Here is a 22,823-nt window from a genome sequence, read left to right on the forward strand (position 1 = left end):
TTATATATTTATAAATAATATTGTTTTTTCAGTTTGATAGTGTTTTTATATTTTTATTTTGGTATTTCTCGAAATTACACGTGATGATAGCTCATTCGTGTTTTGCCTTAATGTATAGACTACATGCAATGACAGATAATATATATATATATATATATATATGCTCTTATAAGTATCACACACGTGTCTTTTTCAATTATAAAAAAAAATTGAATATTTTATTTTATAAATTAATTAAATATCATTTAACATGTTGATTAAATATAATGTAAGTAAAATTACATTTTCTAATTTTATTTTTATGGATATTATTTTTAACATAATTATCTATTAATGATATTTTCATTGTAGATGAAAATTTTAACAATATTTTCTCTTTTATTTATACATATTTTTATCGAATCAAAGGAAATTGATAATAAACTTTTAAAATGTTTAGGTAAGTAAAATCACAAGTGTTAATTATTTAAATAATTAATATTAAATTAAAAATTATAATTATTTAAGTATAACAAATTATTATAATAAATTAATATTTACAATATGTAGTTTGTAGATCAACAATGAAAGAAATTGAAGGAGAACTAGCAAAAATTGATCCTGCAAGAGAAATTGAAATAGGTAATTATAGATTAGATGCACAAGGAAATATCATTCATAAAAAGGTAAAAAAAAATAATTTTTTTTTTTAAATTTTTATATTATAGTCAAAACATGTTTCAAATAAATATTTAAATAATTTAAAGATTCCTCTTGCACAATCTGAAGTATATGTATCGGATATTTTGGATAATATTTGTGAAAAAATGTCAGACTATGTAAGAGCAACATATAAATCAAATGGTGAATTAACAATCTTAAATTTAATAAGTCCATCTGGTGCTATGAATCCTGAAATGAGTAAAGTTGATATTATTCAAGATGATGATTTAAATAAAAGTTTAAAATATTATGTAAGTATTTTGATTTTATTTAGAAATATATAATAAATGATTTAAAATATTATATAAATTAATATTTTTTATTTTTTATTTTAGTGTGAAGGAATAGTAGAAGAATTTGAAGATTCTATAATTTCATTATTTATTCATAAAAAAAATGATATTAATGAACAGTTATGCACAAATATTGCAAACTTATGCAATTCTACAAATATTAATCATGATAATATTGAAAAAAATGATATAGATGAAGAACATGATGAACTATAATAATTATATAGGAAAAAATGATACATTTGTATCTGCATATATATTTTTGATATTCAAAAGATTAAAAATTAAATATATTATTTTAATCTAATAAAATAGATAATGTAATATGTTTAAGAAAGAAATAAAGTACAAAAAAATATTTAAATAAATAAATATTAATAAATTTGAAATATAAATTCATTTCTCTAAAAAAATAATTTAATTTTGTTTGATATTAAAAATAAGTATAAATATGTACAATGATACATAATAATATAAAATTATGGTAAAGAAATATATTTATATACATGATTAAATTAAATAAATATTACTATAATCTAATTTAATAAAAAAATAAATATAATTTATTAATAAAAAATGTAATGTTTATTTAATAATTTCAAAAAATTACTGTTATTTTGTTTTGATAACTTATTACTAGATAGCGCTCTAATCGATAAAGGATACAGTTATAATATATACAGTTGGTGTTTCTAGGATCATTCTATGATCTACGGTCTTTATTCCCAGGTTTCTGTGCGCGCTTGTTTCGTCTTCGTTCGCCGCCATCATTACGAAGACGAAAGAGGTTGGTTTTATTCATTTTCGCGTGGCCGTGTCATTACTCGAAAATCAGCACAAATGAAGATGGTTGATAAAATAGACATGAGTCTTGATGATATTATCAAGCAAAATAAAGGAAGTAGACCACGTGGCGGCACTGGCAGACGGGGAAGAGGTGCCGGTAATTCACCTCGTAGAGGAGCACGCAGAACGCAAAGAGTTGGTGGCGTCATGCGGGGACGCAATCGTGGTGGCATTACAAGAAATTCTCTTCCATATACAAGGGTAAGAAATTATTTCTTTTTCTTACTACTATTTGCATTATATTTACTTTGTCACGTGTATTGTATATCAAAAACTATCATATTATTTTTATCTTATGTACGAAATAGTTTAATCTGTAGATAGATTAACGATCGTATTTTAAAATCAAACAATATTTTATGAAATAAGAATATGATTGATATAATTTTTGTTTTATTATATTGATACTTTATTTATTGTAAGAGATTATTCAGTTTAAATTCTTGAAAAAATTATTGAACTATTCGTTTTTATAATAGAATCGTTTAATGATTTTAAGGACGTTCATGTGTATTACTTTTTTATGCATTTGATTGTTTATCTATTTGAATATTAATATAAAAATATAAAATATTTTAACTTATTAGATCAAAAATAATACAAAATTTTTAATAAATAATATGTAAAATATTTTTTTGAAAAAATATTTTTTATAAAATATTTTAATTTATCAAAATGCATATGAAATTAATATTATGTATTTGAATACTTATATTATAAGAAATATATCTTTTTATATAATCTCATTTATAGGGTGATGTAAACAGTGCATGGAAACACGACATGTTTGATGGGGTAAAAAAGGTTGGCCGAAGTGCAATAGGTAGCGCAGGAACAACCAAGCTTCTTGTATCAAATCTTGACTTTGGAGTATCAGATTCAGATATTCAGGTATATTATATAAAATTGTTAAATTTTTTTATTAATATATTATTTTAATATTAATTAAATTAAAATAAATATAAATTTCAATTTAAAATTTACAAGAAATATAAATTTTATATTTTTAAAAATTTAAATTTAAAAAAAATGAAATTAAAACATTTAATATTATATAATTATTTAATATCATTTATTTATTATATATTTAATTATTAAATATAATATAAACATTTTTATAATGATGTTGTATATTTGTGTGTTTCTTTAGGAATTATTTAGTGAATTTGGCCCCTTAAAGTCAGCAGCAGTGCATTACGATAGGTCAGGTCGATCATTAGGCTCTGCAGATGTTATATTTGAAAGAAGAGCAGATGCTATTAAAGCAATGAAACAATATAATGGCGTACCCTTAGATGGTGTGTAGTTAAATTTATGTCTGGACTATAAGTTTTGCTTTGAATGTCTCTTTTTAATTATGAAATTCCGCCTATATTTAGGGTTTCAGTATCACTTATTAATCTGGTCTCCAGTTTATACCTAGCAACATACAGTTTGAGCATTTTCTCTTTTATCCTTCCATAAATACTCCAACATGGGATGACATTAAAGAAAAACAAATTTCAAAGAAGTTATTGTGAATTATGATTTGCACAACTATTCACATCTATTATTGCAATATGTGGTATACATCGGCAGGTCGTGAAATGAACATACAAGTTGCTACCTCTGAAATACCAGTCACATCTATCCGTGGAGGCCCGAGACTTACTAGCAGCAGTAATTATACACAGAGACCTCAGTCCCGCTTTAGGGGTAACCGTGGAGCAGGATCCATCAGAGGTATGTAGTTGATTTACATTAAAAAAGATAAATAATTTATTTAAAAATGTATTAATATATTTTTTCTTCTTTTTGTAGGTCGTGGAACTGGCCGACGTGGTGGCAGAGGGGGCAGTCGACAAGCGACAAAAACTCCTACCGCCGAAGAATTAGATGCAGAACTGGAAGCTTATGTGAAAGAAGTAAAGTAACAACGTCACAAACCTTCACATTTTTAACATTTTGTTTTGATCTGACTTAACACGATACAATGTGTTTCCCTAATTTTCATGAGAATATATAAAAATAAGTATAACTATATCATTAGAAAAATGTTATAAAAAATTTCTCTTATAAATGGCTCTTTTATTTTTGACGGTTTCTTTGAAAATTGGCATACAATTTTTACAGACATTTAAGAAAAATGATTTGTAGGAGTTCATAGATTTTTTTATGATACCGTAACAAAAACAAAAAAAGATAATAAAAAGTTAATGATGTAAAGACTGTATGGATTTGTATGTACTATCGTGCGTGTGTGGTTATCAGATGAAAAATACAGTAAAATTCATCTTTAAAAGTTGTTGTTTATCAAACAGAAGTGCTTCTAGCCCTCAATCTAATTAGTTTTTATGAATAATTAAATATTAAATATTTAGAAACCCATCTTTGAACATAGTTTATACATTGGACACCTTATAACATGTGTATGTGTATTACTATGTTTAGTAGCATCAGATTTATGTAAATTTTAATGAATTGTTTTTTATTATGAATAATATAAAGTACCACTATGTGTAGCTAATAGCTTCTAGTGGAATAAGGCTGTGACACCGTTATCCTCTAGTCATCTACTAATAAAACATTTTACTGTGCAGTAATGGACTTGTAAGACAATGTACATGGTTTTATTCATGCAGCGTATGAATGGCAATGCAGTGGTACAAGACTGAAGCAAAGAAAGTTTGACGAGTTATTACCTAATAAAGAACAATGTTCTTGAGAATGAAATAATTTTTATTTCCCATCTAATCAAAAATTTATATTTTATCTTTCTTAAAGACAATTTTCATTTTAAATATATAAAATTATATTGATTATATTTAAATATATACAAATTTGATAATTAAGGATGTTAAAAAAAAAAAAAAATATTTTTTTTGAAGAACATTTTTTATTTAATTTAAATAGTCACACGAGGTATCATTTTGTACATATGTAAAAATATTCACTAATAGATACCATGAGTGGTATATGTTATTTTCCACTCTTGATTGTAAAGTAGATCACTACAAAGTTGTACTTGTTTGTATCTTAGGAAGTCATTTTTAATGCTTCTAGAATTATTAATTTTCTAAATACTTAATAATAAGATCAGTCGAGTTTAGATAATAAATTTTTACTATGCAATAATTGTGTACAATATGAGGCAACGTTACCACGCCAGTGTTTTAAATTATAAAAGATAGATAAATTATGTTGGTTTTTTTTTTTATAATCTTTTAAGTGTTCTCTTCTTATCTTTCAATATTTTTTTCTTTTCTGCTGATAGTTTTTTATCTCCTGCATGTTTTTTAGGCAGAGGTCCTCCAACTTCAGAGGATGTGCAACTTTCCAAACCTGCTTTGCTACCTTTTCCACCTCCCTAAATCATAAATTTGCTTTCTATTATCTATTATTATATATATAAAATTCAATTTGATACATATGCTATCATTATTATATATATATATAATACATACATATATATACATATACATATATATATATATATACCTGTGCATGTATTTCTGTCATCATTTTTGCTCGCTCTGAATAATCATCATACCTTTCTAAAAGTAATTTACCAGCTTCTTCATTTAAAGCAGATTCTGCATTTGGCACTATTAAGAGACATTTTACAGTCTGTAAATATAAAGTAATTAGATATGCTATTTATATTAATTAAATAATTTATATCAATTATATTAATTACAATCAGATATTTTTATTTATAAATAGCTTACTAATAATATATGTTTAATTCCGAGATCTGATTTCCAATCCTTTTTTAAAGTATTGACACAAATTTCTCCATTTTTTGCAACATTTGGATGAAAAATTTTTGTAAGGAAAAATGCCTTTGGTGGTCCTTGAGGAAAGTCTTTTCCAAGAGCTAATTTTACTCTGAAGAAACCGCCAGCATATGGCGTTCCCGCTGGTATTAGAAGAATTTAAATTTTTAACTTATAAATATTATGATAAACACAAATCTTGTAGATGAAACAATCATTATATATGTATAAAAATTATGTAAACTAAATAATGTTAAATAAAAATTTGTAACAACAATTAGGTAAAATATTAAAAATTATATTATAAGAAAAATATTATCTTTGTTGATATTGCATGTAAGTATAATTTTAATTAATTATGTAAATAATATTCTTTTTGATATGAATTGATAAAAACAAATTTTATGCCTGTATATATGTATATGTACATACATAAATATAGACATATTTATATATATATATAAAATCTGACATTTGAATAGGTTATAATTCAAAAATTATACAACTTCTTAAACAGTCCATAATAATTGATTGAAATTTTATAAAAAGAATAATTGTGAGAGCTTTAATCTTACAGGGTCCTTCTATGATAGCTTGAATGTCAGTAACATCTTCTTCATTTAAGATTACACGAATACCCTCGGGTGGTTGTGCAGCTAATTCACTCATTTCTTTAGCTACACGTCGAATAATTTGTGGAGATAGATTTTCAACATTTGATATCTAAAAAAATAAATTAGGCAGATAATTTATTACTAAATGATAAATATATTGAGAGAAATCTATTTCCTTAACCAGAACATAAACAAGAAGTACCGCTGTTAAATTGCGAACTAAAATTAATATATATTATTAAGTACTCACAGAACTTACAGCAGCCATATTTAGCAAATTTTGAATAAAATTTCAACTAAACGCGTTTAAGACGCGATTGTTTAAGGTATACTGTTAGAAAATCTTTAACGTCACAACATCAGCACAGTATCGCCTACAATAACCAACATTTTGAACTGATAGCCAATCGCGTGCGAGTTACAATAATCTCGAAACTAGAAGTCGATTCTTCATCATTTCGTGTGTTTTCAAGCAAAAAGTATCCGGCATCTCGGACTTTTATTAAAGACATATCATATAATTAAATTAAAGAATAAGTAAATATTTGAATGAAATGGAATATAAATTTGGATATTGTGTTTGCGTTGTATTGTAACTTGGACGTATTTTTAAATTCTTGTCTTGATATATTGCTTCTTTAAAGCGAATTTGAATATTTTATTTAATAGCTAGAATGGCTGATAGTGCAGCAATAGAGAGGGTACGATTTTTATATGTTTTTTTAAAATATAGAATATTTAAAATATAATTAATATATTTTACTTAACAATTAATTGAACAGGTTCTTACATATCAAATCATATAATCCTACTGGTAGAAAAATCAATGACAGTGACACTCATTTTTGTTCTGAAATAATATACTCTAATTGCAGGAAAAGCATATGAAACAATTAAAACGTAGAATGGAATGTTGGCGTGAAGTAATACTTCCATTAAATTCTATTTTATTATGGGAACGATCTTGGTATCCTGGTCTTATACTTGGAATTACAACCACAATATTTTTGTGAGTGAAAATGTTAAAAATTTATATATTTTATATTATAAATTATTTTTTTTATATATTATATATTTTTTAATATTATAATATTATAAAACATTTAATATTTAATATTATAATATTATAAAAAATATATTATTCATAGTTTTGTTTTTAAATTTGTCATTTTTCTTTTAGAAATTTTTAATATATTGTGATATACAAAATAATATTAAAATAATGAAAATTAATATTGATTTTAAAATAAAATTTATATACTATGACAGTTAGTGATTATTTTTATATGTTATATGTAATATTTATTTTTTATAGTTTAATATGGATGTTGGAACCTGCTATACTTACAATAATATCTGTCTCTCTTCTTATATTGGCTTTGGTTGATTATCTTGTACCACCTGTATCATCTTTGTTAAGTCCTGTTAACAAATGGACAGGCCAGAAAGAGAAAAAATTAAATGAAATTTGTCAAAATTTATCTATCATAATTTTACAGTTACAAAGTCTATGGAAATTAATGTTAAAGACAAGAAATGATCGTCCTAATGTTGTAAGTTAAATTATGAATTTAATATTTAAATAATAAATATTAGGTAAAATATTTACAAAGAAAATATAAACTGTTATAAATTTGTCATAAACTATTTTTTATATGCTACAGTATTATGCAGGAATAATAACTTGTCTCATTATTTGTATATGGATTGGAAGCACAATTAATAATTTGCTGTTGTTTTATATAACAGGTAATAATAGCTTTTTAAATAATTTATTTGATTATTTTTTATAAAGTGAATATATAAATAATTTTTTTATTTTATTGGAATGTTACAGTGAATATTCTTTTACTTACACCAGGATTCAGATATAAAGGACGAGCAATGTCAGTTATATCATATGTGCGCGATTCTTTATCTCATGATAAACAATCATAATCATCATTTTGTACGTGTTTTTCTTTATTCTCTGTGAGACTTATCTACAATAAATTAATTCGTAATTTATTAATTCACATAATAGGGAAAACTAGCTTTTCAGCTTTTTAAAAGTACAATTATTGTTATATAAATTATGCTTTCATTTTTTTTCATCATTTTATGTAATATTTATTATTGCATGCACTTCATTTTATATGCATTTTTATACTCCAAATGTACTTAACATTATTCTTCATTCATTAATAACAAATTTCATCTTTCATCAGAATTCATTTTCATAAAAGTAATTATGTAAGTAATATAGTTAACATGTTTATCTAAAGAAATTTAATTTAATATTGGCGTTAATTTTATTCTTTCATAATGATCATATTTAAAATATTTGAAAATGGCGGGTTTGTCAAATCAAATATTCAATGGCGCTGATGACATAGAATATATTTTATGCATTTATTGTGTATAAACTTGGTCAATTTTGCTTGAAGTGTGTTATGAGTATTATAAAACAAAGTTCAAGATTACGTTGCAATATCATAATTATGAATATAAAAAATTATGTCATTAGTTTTTAGATATTAGAGCTTAGAATTTTGCACATTAATTTGTTGGGTTAAGTTTCATATGTGTGTGTAATAATATTAATAATTTATATTTTAATTGTTTATATGTGCTTATAAATAAAAACGTTACAGTGCGGAACTTGTAAATCTCTTTTAAATAAAAAATTATAATCTTTAAGTATAATTTTACGCTATCGTTATGGATATAATAATAAAACTAAATGAACAAACAATAGGCAGAGACAGAATTATTAGGTATACAATTTATTTATTTTTTAAATATATTTAAATATATAAGTTCTTTTTTATTGTCTTTCATTAGCGTAATATTAAATTTTTCTATTTTACATAACCTGTATTCTATTACTTAATATTATAGTTCATGAATATTGTAATTTATTTTTCTTATTATAATGTATTCAAAAATATTTTTAATAAAATTTTATAGAAAAGTACATATTAATTTTTTTTAATATATAAAGATATATATTACTTGTATTTAAAATTAGAAATGTATTTCTAATCATTTGTATAATTAAGTAAATAAATACACAAAATTAATATTATATAATTATTTTTACAGATTATTACAATATGGAAGCAGAGCTTATTGGTATTATGCTCAGAAAAGTCACAGTACACAAAATTCTGCAGAAATTTTAAGAAGTTTAGAATATACATTTAGTTCTTTCAGAAAATGTATTTTATTTATTTTAAATTTATATTTATTATTATTTATTTTAATATAATTGTTATTGTTATCAATATATTATTTTTATTTTTTTATAGTGTTACGCCTTGGGAGATGTTTGGACAGTTTATATTCTGCTTTAAAAATGATGAAATATCCAGAGGTAACCATAAGAGTCACTTTGACTTTATCAAAAATTGCCAATGCTCTGTTTTTATTAGCAGATCATATAATTTGGATTGGTCGTGTAGGATTACTTAGAGTTAATATAAAAAAATGGAGTAAAATAGCTAATAAATATTGGTTAATGAATATTATTATGAATCTTACAAGAGATATTTATGAAATCATAAAAATTTTTGAAAATGAAGGAAAAGATGTATTAATAAGAACACCAAAATTTTCATCTAATTTATGGAGACAATATGAATTATTATATCATTTAAAGAATCATAAAAATATTGTAATAGATACAATTAAAAATGGCTGTGATATGTTTATTCCATTGACAGCACTAGGTTTTACTAAATTAACTCCTGGAACAATTGGTATACTTGGTATGATATCTTCAATTGTCAGTATTTATACATTAATTTATCCATTGTATAAGTTGACACCAGCTTAAAAATAATTTACACATATATTTTTTATGTACATGATGCTTATATAATTACAAAATATTTTATATTATTAAATTAAAAAAATAATATATCATTAAAATTGAATTAGTATTTTTATATGGACTTTTATATTTTTTTATGCATTTTGGTATTTATATGATTATGTATTTTAAACAATTATACAATACTGTGATATTTAAATAATAATATTGTTATCTATTTTCTATAAAATTTTTAAATAATGAAATGAAATAATTTTTTAAAAATATAAATATAGTATAATATATAATATTAAAAATTCAATTTTATCTTATAAGAAGGAAGTAGAATAATTTAGAGGATATATTTATGTATATATTTAACTTCATATCATAATTAGGAAAATATATTTATTTATTAATAAAACATTTTTTTTTATATTATAACTACTTTTAATAAACTACTTCTTATAAAAGTTTTTGTATTTATTTGTATAAAAAAATTTTAACCATTATTTTCTATTAATATGGGTACAGATCCTTCTCGAATAATTAATTCATATTTATGAGTATAATACATTAAGAAAATACCCCATTTTCCACAAATCATAGACCAAACAGCTGATATTATTGTACTTTCACCAATAGGTTTAATTGCTGTAAAAAATATAATTTTAATATTAAAAAAAATACATTACTATTATTATTATTTTTATTTTATATTATTTGATTAGAAAATTTATAATAAAATATATATGAAAAATAAGCAAATAAAATTTTCATTTAAAGGAATTGAACAATATACTTACGTATTTTATAATAAAATGCGAGAAAGAGATACCAAATTAGTGCTGTAATTCCTGCCACTGCATTTATAAAACCAACAATATTTAGATTTCTTAATGTAATTTGAGAATGCCATCTTTCTAAACGTTCTTTTCCTTTGACCCAGTGCAAGTGAAAACAAACTGCAGCTAATGTACCTATATAATATATAAAAATGCAATTTTAATATTAAATTTTTATTAAATTAATTTAATAAAAGCATTTTTTATTGTATAAATCGTTTATATTTAACATTGACAAAGAATTTCTATATTAATAATATTTATCATATGTAATATATTTAAAATGAACAAAAAAATAATAATGTATTTATTAAAAAGTATTAAAAAAAAAAATTGCATAACTTTTAAATAAGAAAACAAAATATCTATAGCTAAAATATAATGATTAAATAAAGTACATAAAGCAAATAATTTTTATTTGTTACGAGAAATAATACTTGTTAATGTAATTTACAGAATATATTTATTTCTTATATTATAAAATTTTACCAATTTATGATTAATTTATATTAATATGTATTACAAAATGCTATCAGATAATTTGTATAATAAAAGTTTATCATTTAAAATTAAAAAAATACTAACCTGATAAGATCGACCAGAATCCAACATCGACATTATAATATACAATAAAAAATACGATAAATGCTGATATAGCAATAATTACGCCGATAAAACTTATGATTAAATGTATTAAAACATCTCGTAACATCTTTAAATTTTTGTATCTATTGCGTAGTATATTTACAAATTAATCATGCCATGACACAAGGAAAATCAGATACTTGCGTAGATACCATATGGAACATATATAGAGACATATATACGATTATACATTAAAAATTATATTGTTCACTAAGTTAATTTTAAAATAACGATAATTGAAATATACGAAAATATTATTTTGAAATTTAGTTATTTAATAATTAAATGTTTTGAAAGATTAATAAATAAAATTGTTTCTGCATTATTGCATAATTCTAACAATGAGAAATCATTTTTGAAATCTTAATCTAAAAAAAATAACATAATGCAAAATATATATATTATTTAATTTTTAGATTTTTAAATATTTTTATATTTATATTTTTGCACATAAAAAAGAATGAAAAAATATACATAAAATATATGCAATAATGTTGCATGAATAATGTTAGACACATTTAAAATTATTTTTAGATTCTTATTTATTAGAAATTATTTGTTCTATTTTTTATAAGAAATATTTTTATTATATATTTAATTTACAATAATTTAATTATCGCTAATATTATATATTAAATTATATGAATGTACGAATAAGTATGTATGAATAAATAAAAAAATTAAATTATTTAATTTTCATAATCTAAACTCGTACAAAGTTCTTTATTATTATCTTTTGATTCTTCTATTTTTTTTCTGGAATTTTTATCTTCATATTGTTTCATTATTACCGTTGCTCCCGTACGATTAAACGTGTGTTCATACATTGAAAGATTTGCATGTAAAAATTGTGGTCTTATATAACCAAGCACTAAATGCATTTATGTATATTAAAGTTTACTATTTTTCATAAAATATTAGGTAAAATTTGAAATTTTCGAAAATTATATGTAAAATATCTATCTTTTACTCACTTCTTTTTGCTGTTACTGGAGGTGCAAGGACTTTTTCCCTATGAGGTTTGAAATATAAATCATGAATATATGCCAATAATTCACTCTGCAAGTCTTTTTCTTTTTCCTTTTCTTCAATTCCTATTTCATCTCGTGAGATCCCTATCACGAATTAATTTTTTAAAGAAATTATTTGTTCTATTTTTTTATGTAACATAGCTTACAAGGATTTTTATAGTTGATTTGATAAACAGATTGCAGATTATTAAGAATATGTTTATAAACCAATTGTTTAGCAGTTTCATCCAATTCTTTAGGAATCGATGCTATACGAGGATCGATTTCTCCTTCTTCTATACGATTCGTGAAATAATCTTCATGATATGTTCTAAAAAATGTCAAATTCGAATATTAAAATTTCGTGATTTATGTAATGTTATCTAAACATATTTTTTTTTAATTTTATTACATTTTAGTTGGTTCTATTTTCTTTTTTCTATAACTACGATTATATTCTGTAGGAAAAAATTCACAAAAATTGGTCATTATCTCAAATACTTTTTAATATGATTAAAAAGGAAAAAGATATAAGATATGTTTTAAAATAGTATATAATTTGGTCAATTCATATTTAATTGGTTACAATTATAAATAAATAAATGACAGATAATCATATGTTTTCTTTTATGTCGTATTTTTTTTATCTATACATATATTTTTCATATTTTAGAATATTAATTATATAGAAATTAAAAATACCTAACCTATTATAGAAATTAAAAGTATCTAACATATTTTGTGTGTTTAAATATGTGTAATATATGAAATCAGACTTTAATATTAATTTTTAGTTTATATATTTTTTTATTATAAGATTTACAATATACATTTCTAATAAATAGGAATACATGCATACGCTTCAGATTTAACAGAATAAAAATATGACAATTATCACCATTTTCAGAGTGCCGTAAATGAAACTGATTTAAATAAAGAAAATATAATAGAAAAGAATACAAATAGAAGAATTGATCGTTAGTGCTATCTCACATATACCAAAGACACTTTTTTACAAACAGGATAAGATAGAGTAAGAATTGAAATTCAAGGCCATCTTTTGAGTATTAAAAGCAACTATTTCGAAAAAGTGTTTTCGAGAATATATAAATATTAATAAATATTGACTTTAAACTAAAATAAAATAAAAATAATTTTGTAATTAATAATATATTTATTTTCATTAAAACTATGTGATATTAAGTTTTTGTTACCTCTTTTAAAGATTAAGATACATTATTTTCGAAATATAAATGATAAAAGTATGTTCGATTTATATCTCATGTGATTGCGCGCTAAAATTAAATAGAACGTGCTAGACAAGGAGAACGAATGTTGCAAGAAGGACAGAAATAGTGTAAAAATATTGAAATCAGCGCCATCTTCAGAGTGCCGCAAATGAAACTCACGAAGAAAGGATGGAAGATAATTAGAAAAGGATAGAGAATAAGAATTGACCGCAAACGCCATCTCTCGGGTATCGAAGATACTTTTTCAAAAGTAGGATAAAGTAGAGTAGGAATTGAAGTTTAACGCCATCTCTCGGGCATCGAAGATACTTTTTCAAAAGTAAGATAAAATAGAGCAGGAATTGAAGTTCAGCGCCATCTCTCGAGTATTAAGAGAACTTCGAAGAAAAGTTCTTGAAATAATCAAGAGATGGCGCCACCAATACGATTTTCACTCTATCTCTATCCTTTTCTAATCATCTTCTGTCCTTTCTTCGTGAGTTTCATTTGCGGCACTCTGAAGATGGCGCTGATTTCAATATTTTTATACTATCTCTGTCCTTCTCTCATCATTTACTCTCCTTGTCTATTTTATGCATTCAAATGGCTCTGCTATGTGATTATCTTTATTATTTTCTAATTTAACCTATCGATTAAAAAAATTTATTCAATTCAATTTATGTTTCGTATATTTTGTATCTTAATTTTTTATTTAATATCTGTTTCATATTTTTTATTGTATATTTATATTTTTATGTGTGATAGAAATATATATATACATATTTTAAATGTAAATGTTGTTTCTATACATATATTCCAGATGCATATATCTATATATATTTAAATATGTTTTAATAATTCCATTTTTTAATACTCATTTTTGCATACTTACGTCTTATAATAAAAATTATTATATTCTAATCTTTTTTCGATAATTCTCTTAATTCTTAAGAGATTCTTCAGCGTCTCATATAATTTTGTATCTGGAATATCTCCTTTTATTTTTTATAATATCAAAAAATTGCTTTAAGTAAACATTGAATAATTTCATCACGAGTATTATCATTTTAATATTACTATTTTTTTTGTAGGAGGATGCGAGAAAAGAAGAACTTGCGGAACTTCTATTTCTTTAAATATTTTTTAAATAAGTAAGTATAAATCGATATTATCTCTATCTATTTTCTATAAAAAAAAAAACATCACACAATTCACAGATAATTAAACATCTCCTAAACTAATTATTTTGTCTATGAATCGAATTAACAGATTCTTTTTTCATATAAAATTTAACGTAATGCATCAAATTCTTCGTCGAATCATTTCTTATGCATAAAAAAAAAAGAGATATGGATTAAAAAAGAAAGTATTAGGAGAATATACTAGACAAGAGATGATGTACCAAAATTTTTTTGTTAATCAATCGAATATTTATATAGTTAATTCTGTAAATGGACATAGTTTCGACATTTGAATAAAGAGAAACATTTTTTTTTCTTCTCCAATGACATAACTCTATAATTTGCAATCTCCTAATCTTCTCCTCGACGAAGGTTGCGGTTCCAGGTATTGTTGTTGATTTTTCATGTTGCTTAAACCCATTTTGCTAAACGTATCCATATATTCCGAACGACCGACGAACGGTGTTTCCCATACAGAGAATAATTCTGGAACTATGAATACATTTTCACCTTATTTCTCACGTGGACAAGAATATATATAAAAGAATACGAAAATATCTGATACCTTGGCAAAAAGTGATCGTTTTTGCTGGCTGTATATGTGGTCTTTCGATGGCCGTGTATCGAAATCTCGTTGGATCTCTGTAACCCTCTTTTATCTCTGTAATTTCCTCCGGAAACGGTGAACAGTAACCCGAATCGACCGCAGCTTTCAACTGCCTGTACTCTTTGATGGGCAACCCTGAAATTCATATCATTTCATCGTATCGAATTTATTCCAAATTTATTCCAATTCATTCGATCGTCCTTACCCCTTTTCGCGTAATCCGTTTTATAAACGCTCTTCATCGTCTCATCTATGGAACCGCAGCTGTCGTCCAGCATGGCTGACGTGAGATTAACCATTTCACGATTCACTTTTTGCAGTTGATCCAAAAAGAGTCGTTCCTTATCGGCTAGGTATTTGTATCTGATAATGATGATCAAGTTTTTTTTTTTAAGATTAATTTTTCTTCATGAACAGAGTATTGAATATTGAGAAATAATATATATATTTAATCGATTTAATTCAAATTATCGTTTCGATTATTTCCTTTCTTTTTTTTTTTATAAATTATCAGATCGTTCAACGTTCTTTGAATATTGAATTGTATTCTCTACCTGATTTTGTCGATTTTCCGCCCATGCTCGTCGCAAGCACAGTCTTCAGGATCGATTCTAGGCATGTATAATCGAATCCCCGTGTTCATCGGCGGTTGGGCCGGTTTTACAACAAGGGGTACAGGATACGGCCAATTAAAATCCTGATGGGTGGTGGTGATGAAATTTTCCAACGCGCTGTTCATCTTGTAACCGGTAATTTTGCCACCAAGTCGGAGAAAATAACCAGAATTTACATAGGCATCTGTCGAGAGAAAATTTGTTTGAACATTTTTTCTTTTTTTTTTAAAAGGAAAGAAACGAAGGGAATTAATATTCTTTCTTATTTAAAGGAAAATATAACTCGCGACAAGAGTTAACCTTATTCGCGAGACACGAATTATTTTTTCTTAAATCATTAACGGAGAACGTTTTTAACGATTGAAATTCTTACCAAAAATTGAATCCTCGAGATATAAACGTTAAACGTTACATGACATCGGGGATCGAGGCGATTCGTTGTTGGTGGTCGCACTACGAAATTTCACTACCTTCCGGAACAACCAAAATATCGTCTCTTTGATCAGCATGATCGTGGCTGCGACAGCTCTGTAAAGCGCATAGTGGAGTATAGCGTTTAAAAACGTGATACCTATGTGTGCGATTACGGAATCGGTGGTTAGCCTTAAATCGTTCATCCTGCAATTTTTTAGAGAATTATTTTTGACCTTTAATCAATAATCGAATAAATTGCCCCGGGTTAACTGAAATTTATCGAAACTGATTCCATGATTCTAATGCTCTGATGTTTAACGCAAATGATTCTCTTCAATTCGTTTATTGATAACTCTTGGATAATTTCATTCCGTTTGGAGTACATTACGGATTATACACATATATATGTATATATACATTTGTAGCACTTTGTGTGATTTTAAAAAAAAAAAAAAAAAAAAAAAAAGAAAGAAATTTTCGTTTTCAATAAGAAGTGGCCGAAGTGTCGCTGAATTTTCGTTGGGGGGACGATATTCTTGGTACGTGCTCGACAATTTCCGATTCCGGCTCCTCGGCCTTTTTCTCGTTCTCTGCCTCGAATTCTTGATCACCGGCGGGAGGAATTTTCGGATGCGACCGCGGATTCAAACGTTTCTTCGATTTCGCGTGATATCTGTCCTTCGATTGTTCCAACGAGGGGAACAGATGCTCCTGCGGATTCAACGAGATCAGTTTGAGAAGCTTCTCCTCCTGGGACAGGGTGCAATTCCTCCTTTGGACACGGCCCTTAGTTGTCGTGAAAATTGGCCTCGTCGTCTCCTGGATACAACCGCAATCCAATCGCGTGATCGTCGTCATTGTGCCGCACGGTTCCAGATTCTGATCGATTTGGAAAAGTAATTAATAAATCGTATAATCAAAATTTTCTTTTATTTTTGAACTGTTAACGAGTCAAGAAGAAGGGAAGCTCGATAAGTTTTCATCGAAAACTTGCCAAGTTTTTATTTTAATATTGGAAAAGAATGAGAAATAAATATTAGATACGTGTTTCAATCGATCTGCCGAAGACGGATGGAAGCTGGAACTCTGCAATCTTCCGGCCGATCTGACGGACGGGGATGTAATTTTCGGGCCGAAATAATATTCCCCTATCAATCGTTTGATCTCTTGGGTGTAGTATCTCTCGCTTATGTCCCGTTTCATCTGCAACTCCTTCAATTTTTGCAATTTTTGCATCGCGCTCAACGCTTCTGGCATCCGATACTCCGAGTAATCGTTGAATCGTTGATATTTCTCGTGAATAGCGCTATTATGTTTCGCCACGGAAGGTTTCGCCGCGTAGGTCATTTCTTCTGGATAACGATGAAACTGTACCTTTGGAATATGAAATGATTTTTTTTTTTTTAATAAATCACGTTTCATTCTAAGAGAGCGTTATGTGTGACGTATAAATTTATAAATTTTTAAAAATTTGTAGTAATTGTTATTTTACGTGTGAATTGAGATGAAAAATGGGCAGAATTATCGACACTTTTGTAAATAATTTCATAGAAACCACGTTTCAAAGATATTCTTATAAGGCAAGGAATCGTTGTATCCTTTCTAGAGGCTGAAACAGATACAAAAGTTAGTGGAAGAAAAAATGTTAATCGAGGCTTATTCTCTACACAAGGATTTTTGTGAAAGATATAGATTTCATACGCTTTCTTCTTCGTCATAATGCACTTTGAATATTTTTGTACTATTGCCAGTCTAATATATCAGTCTGGTTTAACTAGATTTAAATTCACGTGCGATTTCGATCAACAAGCCTCGATCGAAATTTCTTACACGCCAACTTTCGTATTCGTTCTCGTCTCCAAAAGTTGTTGTCCAACGAATATCATCTCTCTATGTTGTAGCATTTGAAAGCAAAGAGAGGAAAGAAAAACTACTTGCTTCTAAAAATTATCACTTTTGGCACTTACATTCTCTACATCGCATACATGCACACACACGTACACGCGTTTAAGTAACGATGCTAAAATAAACGATGTTTATTCATACGTTATTCTTATTAACGGCAGTTTCCTCCAACTCGGTAACAGTCTCGACGGAAGATCTCTCTTCAGGAAATTGGATATCGCGCTCGTTGGTATACTCTTGCTCGTAATTATTCGTAGTCTTAGCATAACGTACCGAATTGGGATACATTTCTTTACTCCAGTTATTCTCTGTCAGAGTTGCCGTGTGAGACGATTTTTCTCGACGATCGTCCATCGGTCTTCGATTCCACCTTTAAATTTCACGCAAGTTCGTTTCGTGTAATTCGTGCAATAAAAACGGAAAAGTGGATCAGATTTTAAATCTTGTTGAGTTTTCGTTTTTTTTTTTTTTTTTTTTTTTCTTTTAGGTTATGATAGAGGGACTTACTCGTCGGTTAATTTGCCACGGGTATGATTTGGAGACAAGGTTGTCATTTTTCGATTTCAATCCGTGGAACGCATCGTCGATAGAAAATTTTATAATATTTTATGCATTTTCACGCAGAATTTGAATCGCGCTATATATCCCTCTAAAAAAAAAAATCTTACGTAATTTCTCTATCTTCCATGCTGCGAATTACACTTATTGCTTGTCGACCAACTTCAACCTTCTTCCAAAACTATTTTCAAATATATGCACGCTCTTTCGAAACTGATAACTTCACAATAACACGTTTCTTTCGATTATCATAATTTACTATTTTGAATTTACGAAGCTTTCGAAACGTTCGAAGGTATTTTTATTTTCTCACAATTTGGGAAAGAATTAAAGGAACAATACTGATACACACTGATCACAATGACATCATTTAATATGATTATTCGAAACGAATTTCGTGATTACAATTAAATTAATTTGAGACGGCCATCGCCCACGTAGGCCCAACCGAACTCTTGCCGTGAATTTTGTGTTTCATGATCATTTGGCCTAATCTGTTGATCGTCTCTTGGTATTCCGACCGCCAGGCGGGTAATCGCGTCTCCTGTTCATCCTCCATCGCTTTCTTCGGCTTCTTCTTCGCTTTTTCTATCGCGTCATGTTTCACCTTGATCTTGGGCCGCCGAGCGTACGGCCGACAATCTATGTCCTTCTCCACATCCTTGGGTACCTGGCACGGCCCCATTCCCGCTTCTTCCATCATTCTAGCCGCTGCAACGTTTTTCACATATTGAAATATTAATTTTTCGATACCTGACTTTAACAAATAATTCGTTCAAGAACTGCCACCAAAAAGATAATCTTAAAAGATACTTTATATTTTTGAAATTTTCTTGAAACTGAAACAGAATTCTCCCAATCTTTACATCCGAATCTTTCCTTGTCGAAGAAAGAAGAAAAGATTATTTTAATTATTCACCTCTCTCAGAATAATCTAACTGATAAGTCGTCTTTAACCGATCTTGATCGACTCGCCTGATTACTTCGTCTATGGGCGTTGTCTGCAGAATTCCATACAGATTAGGATATTTTTCCTCTAACTGAAACGATCGTTTCAACAATTCGTGACAACAATTGCAACAACATTTTCTTTTACTTTTTTCTAGTTTTACCTTTCTCATGAACACGCCCGGCTGGTCGAATCTCGTGATGTCGGTTTCCGGATGCGGTCCAGTCTTCGCAGGGTACAGCTTCGCATCGAGAAGCCGTCCCATGGGACCCGTGCGGCTCCAATCGTAATCATCGCCGCAATGAGTGAGGGGTTTTATCTCTCGGGGAAGATCGCGGCATTTGCAGGCACCGTACTCGTCCAATTCGGTTGGTTTCCGTTTAATCCTCGTCGCTGGCCACGGGTAATCCTTTTTGTACGTTGTGAGATATTGGTCCATCTTTTCTCCCTTTTATCACGAGTTTTTATTTATATTTGTTTATCGACACTTGTAGATTTAATCCTTTTTATCTTTTCTATCTCGCTCTAACGAAATTTCGAAAAGTATAGATTTTTCTCGTCCATTGCCAATGATCGAACTAGAGATATCATTCTTCTTCCCTATTCTTCACTCTCCTCACTATTGATTCGATGATTTGATTTCGTTTTCCTTCTGGGTATACAATATCTGCTACTTTATCGATCCATTTTCTCCATTTGAATATTTTCATACTAGAATTTGTAGAGAAACGTGAGAACGTTGAATTCCAATTTATATTTCCACGTATATTTCAACAATCACATTTCCAGAGTTTCTCTTTCAAATTTCTGTATTAAATAGCTGTTGTACTTTATTTCTCTTATATATTTTTTCGTGCATACTTCTTTTACTGTATTCTATTTCATTTTAAAGGAATTGATCGAAGGTTCGCAGAGGAGAGAGCATATCGAGAGAAGAATTTTGGTTAAACTTGGAATTGGGAATCGTGTCGGGCGGAACTTTGACGACGTTCACGCGTTTTCATGTACATTCTCGTCGTAACACAATTTATCGATACTCGAGTTCGATAATTTCAGTTTGGTTTCGGGGATGGTTTCAAAAACAAACGGCCATGTTGGGTGTCGTATAACTTCCCCCCCTCGTTCTTGAAAGGAACAATAAAATCGTGGCGCGTATGATCATAAGTTGGAAACGTCCGTTGTTCAAATAAACTTGGCCCAATAAATAATCGTAGACCGATACTGTTCACTCGTTACGTGCGAACAAAGGTGGCACGCAAGATGGCACCGCCCGTATACGATTATTGTGTTTGGCCTGGCTCCACTTTCAATAGAACTTATTATTATTATTCTCCAGAGAAACACGTTTTTTTTTTTTTTTTTAAACTGACAGAAATCAAATTAGAAAGAAAGAAACATTACGGATATAATATCTTCTTTTCAAAGGGATACAAATTTTCATTCTAACGTTTTCGCTTATCTTTTTTTCAGGAGATTCCATTTCTTGCGCGCCATCGATCTTCTTCTCGCCCCTGTCCTTTTTCCACGATGATTGGCCCGATTCCAAGACCAACAGATAGTTCGACGAGGAGGCTAGACTGCAATCGACAGTACAAGACGTGTTAGCTTTATTTCAAGATACGAAAGTTCGGCCACTCCGCTTCCGGAATCCGCGCTGTCTCTTCGTGCCACGAGACGGAAGTATTCCATTTGAATCTCGGATTCGTTCGATGATCAACGTGCATCCTCGAGGATCACCAGGCTTAAGCTTTCCTTTGATCGTGGAAAATCTTTCCTTCTCCTAGAAATTATCGAATTTCCCGCGAATCGATATTAAAAGTGAGGTTGAACTTTCTTTCCTCTTTTAAAATCGAAATAGAAATTTTGTTTTATTATTATTTTGTAATTTTTCCACGAATTATCTAAGGAAATTTAATTTATTCCGAAGTTAAAGTTAAATCTCATCGATTCAAATGATTAATTTAGGGAATCATTTGTGTCTGACAATTGTGTGTATCAAAAATTAACATTTTTTCATCTTTTATTCAATAATTTAGGAATTTAAGCTCAACAAACAAACAGCAATAGAAAAATATGAAAAATACCGACAAATCTATTCAAAATCAATTTTACCTGAGAAATTTGGGGATGGATCGTACGGTGGACCAGAAATTTCGATAACTTTATATCGGGATATCGAAGGCGACGACGAGGACGTAGGAATAATAATCGATGGAAATGGATCATCTTCGTCGGTGTCTCGGTTTGTTCTTTGGCCAGGCCGTGGTATCGTCCCGTAGGAAGGAAAGCTCGGAAACGGACTGTACTGATCGTTGCTCTAAAGATATCGCTGCGTCCACGCTGCCAGGAATAGAAACGTGACGTGGTTGTTCGTCGACGAGCGAATACTAACTCTTCGGTTCGTCGTACACCGACAATCAGCCAATGGGATACGAGTTCGAGGCCACCGATATCTAACGATATATACCACCCCGTGGCTCTGATTTTATCCCAGACGAGCTTCCACCGAATGATCCGAGATTTATGCGAAATCTTCTTACAGTTGATTGTTAATTATCTCATCCGTTTTTTCGAGGATCGTGTGATTTTGCGAAATTTACAAGATCGATCAGATATGGAGGATCGTATTATTGGAGTATTAAAGCGGAGTATTTTTGTTCCAGAGGAAGTTTTATCGCCTCCACTACTTCTTCCTCTTTTCCATCGATTAATCATCCCGCTTGCTCGAATTTCACCATTATGAAAACATTCCAAGATCGATCTCACTCGAGATACTTTACTCTCTAGGTAAGAAAGTGATTTCATTTGTACAATCCTCTTTTTTTTTCAAATTCGATAATTGTAAATTAAATGACATGCATTT

General features: G+C 27.9%; 9 protein-coding genes across 13 annotated transcripts; 4 read left to right on the forward strand and 5 right to left on the reverse strand.

Annotated features, from left to right (window-relative positions):
- Nucleotides 1–372: 372 nt before the first annotated feature.
- LOC410890 (protein seele) lies at nucleotides 373–1,364 on the forward strand (the record flags this gene model as incomplete). The annotated part of the gene is made up of 4 exons (XM_016918028.2): nucleotides 373–439; nucleotides 550–665; nucleotides 747–953; nucleotides 1,038–1,364. Coding segments are annotated over 4 exons (564 nt in total), but the record flags the coding sequence as incomplete, so codon positions are not given.
- Nucleotides 1,365–1,705: 341 nt separating this feature from the next.
- On the forward strand, nucleotides 1,706–4,123 carry LOC725396 (THO complex subunit 4). The gene is made up of 5 exons (XM_001121250.5): nucleotides 1,706–2,042; nucleotides 2,595–2,732; nucleotides 2,992–3,139; nucleotides 3,420–3,563; nucleotides 3,642–4,123. The coding sequence occupies exons 1-5, from the start codon at nucleotides 1,836–1,838 to the stop codon at nucleotides 3,752–3,754; spliced, it is 750 nt and encodes a 249-aa protein (XP_001121250.4). The 5' UTR covers nucleotides 1,706–1,835; the 3' UTR covers nucleotides 3,755–4,123.
- A 799-nt stretch (nucleotides 4,124–4,922) lies between these two features.
- LOC408708 (ubiquitin-conjugating enzyme E2 S) lies at nucleotides 4,923–7,018 on the reverse strand. 5 transcript variants are annotated; one of them, XM_006561151.3, is made up of 5 exons: nucleotides 7,001–7,018; nucleotides 6,172–6,319; nucleotides 5,549–5,739; nucleotides 5,319–5,447; nucleotides 4,923–5,187 (listed from the first exon to the last, which is right to left on the reverse strand). In XM_006561151.3, exons 2-5 carry the CDS (start codon nucleotides 6,263–6,265, stop codon nucleotides 5,035–5,037), a joined length of 567 nt encoding a protein of 188 aa, XP_006561214.1. In that variant the 5' UTR covers nucleotides 6,266–6,319; nucleotides 7,001–7,018; the 3' UTR covers nucleotides 4,923–5,034. The 5 variants fall into 5 exon arrangements, with proteins under 5 accessions (XP_006561214.1, XP_003249805.1, XP_392244.1 ...); XM_003249757.4 differs by lacking the exon at nucleotides 7,001–7,018 and adding an exon at nucleotides 6,461–6,815 and having other exon boundaries at nucleotides 5,371–5,447; XM_392244.7 differs by lacking the exon at nucleotides 7,001–7,018 and adding an exon at nucleotides 6,461–6,815.
- On the forward strand, nucleotides 6,709–8,154 carry LOC725429 (ADP-ribosylation factor-like protein 6-interacting protein 1). Its single transcript, XM_001121279.5, has 5 exons — nucleotides 6,709–6,911; nucleotides 7,086–7,219; nucleotides 7,526–7,763; nucleotides 7,875–7,959; nucleotides 8,048–8,154. The coding sequence occupies exons 1-5, from the start codon at nucleotides 6,885–6,887 to the stop codon at nucleotides 8,146–8,148; spliced, it is 585 nt and encodes a 194-aa protein (XP_001121279.1). The 5' UTR covers nucleotides 6,709–6,884; the 3' UTR covers nucleotides 8,149–8,154.
- A 174-nt stretch (nucleotides 8,155–8,328) lies between these two features.
- On the forward strand, nucleotides 8,329–10,427 carry LOC410889 (peroxisomal membrane protein 11B). Its single transcript, XM_623131.6, has 3 exons — nucleotides 8,329–8,966; nucleotides 9,295–9,410; nucleotides 9,501–10,427. Exons 1-3 carry the CDS (start codon nucleotides 8,911–8,913, stop codon nucleotides 10,025–10,027), a joined length of 699 nt encoding a protein of 232 aa, XP_623134.1. The 5' UTR covers nucleotides 8,329–8,910; the 3' UTR covers nucleotides 10,028–10,427.
- Nucleotides 10,395–13,007, reverse strand: LOC725530. Its single transcript, XM_006561153.3, has 5 exons — nucleotides 12,916–13,007; nucleotides 12,671–12,834; nucleotides 12,468–12,608; nucleotides 10,810–10,983; nucleotides 10,395–10,657 (listed from the first exon to the last, which is right to left on the reverse strand). The coding sequence occupies exons 1-5, from the start codon at nucleotides 12,990–12,992 to the stop codon at nucleotides 10,506–10,508; spliced, it is 708 nt and encodes a 235-aa protein (XP_006561216.2). The 5' UTR covers nucleotides 12,993–13,007; the 3' UTR covers nucleotides 10,395–10,505.
- Nucleotides 13,008–15,131: 2,124 nt separating this feature from the next.
- LOC100576320 lies at nucleotides 15,132–22,792 on the reverse strand. Its single transcript, XM_006561157.3, has 6 exons — nucleotides 22,073–22,792; nucleotides 16,508–16,662; nucleotides 16,075–16,318; nucleotides 15,726–15,883; nucleotides 15,479–15,655; nucleotides 15,132–15,405 (listed from the first exon to the last, which is right to left on the reverse strand). Exons 3-6 carry the CDS (start codon nucleotides 16,257–16,259, stop codon nucleotides 15,248–15,250), a joined length of 678 nt encoding a protein of 225 aa, XP_006561220.1. The 5' UTR covers nucleotides 16,260–16,318; nucleotides 16,508–16,662; nucleotides 22,073–22,792; the 3' UTR covers nucleotides 15,132–15,247.
- Nucleotides 16,876–19,100, reverse strand: LOC107963989. The gene is made up of 4 exons (XM_026439043.1): nucleotides 18,961–19,100; nucleotides 18,595–18,823; nucleotides 17,593–17,922; nucleotides 16,876–17,427 (listed from the first exon to the last, which is right to left on the reverse strand). Exons 1-4 carry the CDS (start codon nucleotides 19,005–19,007, stop codon nucleotides 17,032–17,034), a joined length of 1,002 nt encoding a protein of 333 aa, XP_026294828.1. The 5' UTR covers nucleotides 19,008–19,100; the 3' UTR covers nucleotides 16,876–17,031.
- Nucleotides 18,911–20,238, reverse strand: LOC725506. The gene is made up of 2 exons (XM_026439044.1): nucleotides 20,124–20,238; nucleotides 18,911–19,722 (listed from the first exon to the last, which is right to left on the reverse strand). Exon 2 carries the CDS (start codon nucleotides 19,712–19,714, stop codon nucleotides 19,424–19,426), a length of 291 nt encoding a protein of 96 aa, XP_026294829.1. The 5' UTR covers nucleotides 19,715–19,722; nucleotides 20,124–20,238; the 3' UTR covers nucleotides 18,911–19,423.
- Nucleotides 22,793–22,823: the final 31 nt, after the last annotated feature.

This window comes from Apis mellifera, linkage group LG2, assembly GCF_003254395.2.
Source record: "Apis mellifera strain DH4 linkage group LG2, Amel_HAv3.1, whole genome shotgun sequence".
NCBI lineage: Eukaryota > Metazoa > Arthropoda > Insecta > Hymenoptera > Apidae > Apis > Apis mellifera.

Excerpts from the sequence above, each read along its gene's own strand:
- LOC725396 (XM_001121250.5), top strand. The coding sequence starts at position 1,836 with ATGAAGATGGTTGATAAAATAGACATGAGTCTTGATGATATTATCAAG. Across the intron at positions 2,043-2,594 it reads ATTCTCTTCCATATACAAGG|GGTGATGTAAACAGTGCATG; the intron begins GTAAGAAATTAT and ends TCTCATTTATAG. Across the intron at positions 3,140-3,419 it reads TAATGGCGTACCCTTAGATG|GTCGTGAAATGAACATACAA; the intron begins GTGTGTAGTTAA and ends ATACATCGGCAG.
- LOC408708 (XM_392244.7), bottom strand. Across the intron at positions 5,740-6,171 it reads AGCTATCATAGAAGGACCCT|CGGGAACGCCATATGCTGGC; the intron begins GTAAGATTAAAG and ends TTCTAATACCAG. Across the intron at positions 5,188-5,318 it reads TGACAGAAATACATGCACAG|GGAGGTGGAAAAGGTAGCAA; the intron begins GTATATATATAT and ends TTTATGATTTAG.
- LOC725429 (XM_001121279.5), top strand. The coding sequence starts at position 6,885 with ATGGCTGATAGTGCAGCAATAGAGAGG. Across the intron at positions 7,764-7,874 it reads GAAATGATCGTCCTAATGTT|TATTATGCAGGAATAATAAC; the intron begins GTAAGTTAAATT and ends TATATGCTACAG. Across the intron at positions 7,960-8,047 it reads GCTGTTGTTTTATATAACAG|TGAATATTCTTTTACTTACA; the intron begins GTAATAATAGCT and ends GGAATGTTACAG.
- LOC410889 (XM_623131.6), top strand. The coding sequence starts at position 8,911 with ATGGATATAATAATAAAACTAAATGAACAAACAATAGGCAGAGACAGA. Across the intron at positions 8,967-9,294 it reads GGCAGAGACAGAATTATTAG|ATTATTACAATATGGAAGCA; the intron begins GTATACAATTTA and ends TTATTTTTACAG. Across the intron at positions 9,411-9,500 it reads ATTTAGTTCTTTCAGAAAAT|TGTTACGCCTTGGGAGATGT; the intron begins GTATTTTATTTA and ends ATTTTTTTATAG.
- LOC725530 (XM_006561153.3), bottom strand. The coding sequence starts at position 12,992 with ATGACCAATTTTTGTGAATTTTTTCCTACAGAATATAATCGTAGTTAT. Across the intron at positions 12,835-12,915 it reads AAAATAGAACCAACTAAAAT|AACATATCATGAAGATTATT; the intron begins GTAATAAAATTA and ends GACATTTTTTAG. Across the intron at positions 10,984-12,467 it reads TCCAGTAACAGCAAAAAGAA|GTACATTAGCTGCAGTTTGT; the intron begins GTGAGTAAAAGA and ends TATATTATATAG.
- LOC100576320 (XM_006561157.3), bottom strand. The coding sequence starts at position 16,259 with ATGAACAGCGCGTTGGAAAATTTCATCACCACCACCCATCAGGATTTT. Across the intron at positions 15,884-16,074 it reads CGGAAAATCGACAAAATCAG|ATACAAATACCTAGCCGATA; the intron begins GTAGAGAATACA and ends CATCATTATCAG. Across the intron at positions 15,406-15,478 it reads AACGATCACTTTTTGCCAAG|TTCCAGAATTATTCTCTGTA; the intron begins GTATCAGATATT and ends ATGTATTCATAG.
- LOC107963989 (XM_026439043.1), bottom strand. The coding sequence starts at position 19,007 with ATGACAACCTTGTCTCCAAATCATACCCGTGGCAAATTAACCGACGA. Across the intron at positions 18,824-18,960 it reads CGTGGCAAATTAACCGACGA|GTGGAATCGAAGACCGATGG; the intron begins GTAAGTCCCTCT and ends TGAAATTTAAAG. Across the intron at positions 17,428-17,592 it reads CGGCAGATCGATTGAAACAC|AATCTGGAACCGTGCGGCAC; the intron begins GTATCTAATATT and ends CAAATCGATCAG.
- LOC725506 (XM_026439044.1), bottom strand. The coding sequence starts at position 19,714 with ATGATGGAAGAAGCGGGAATGGGGCCGTGCCAGGTACCCAAGGATGTG.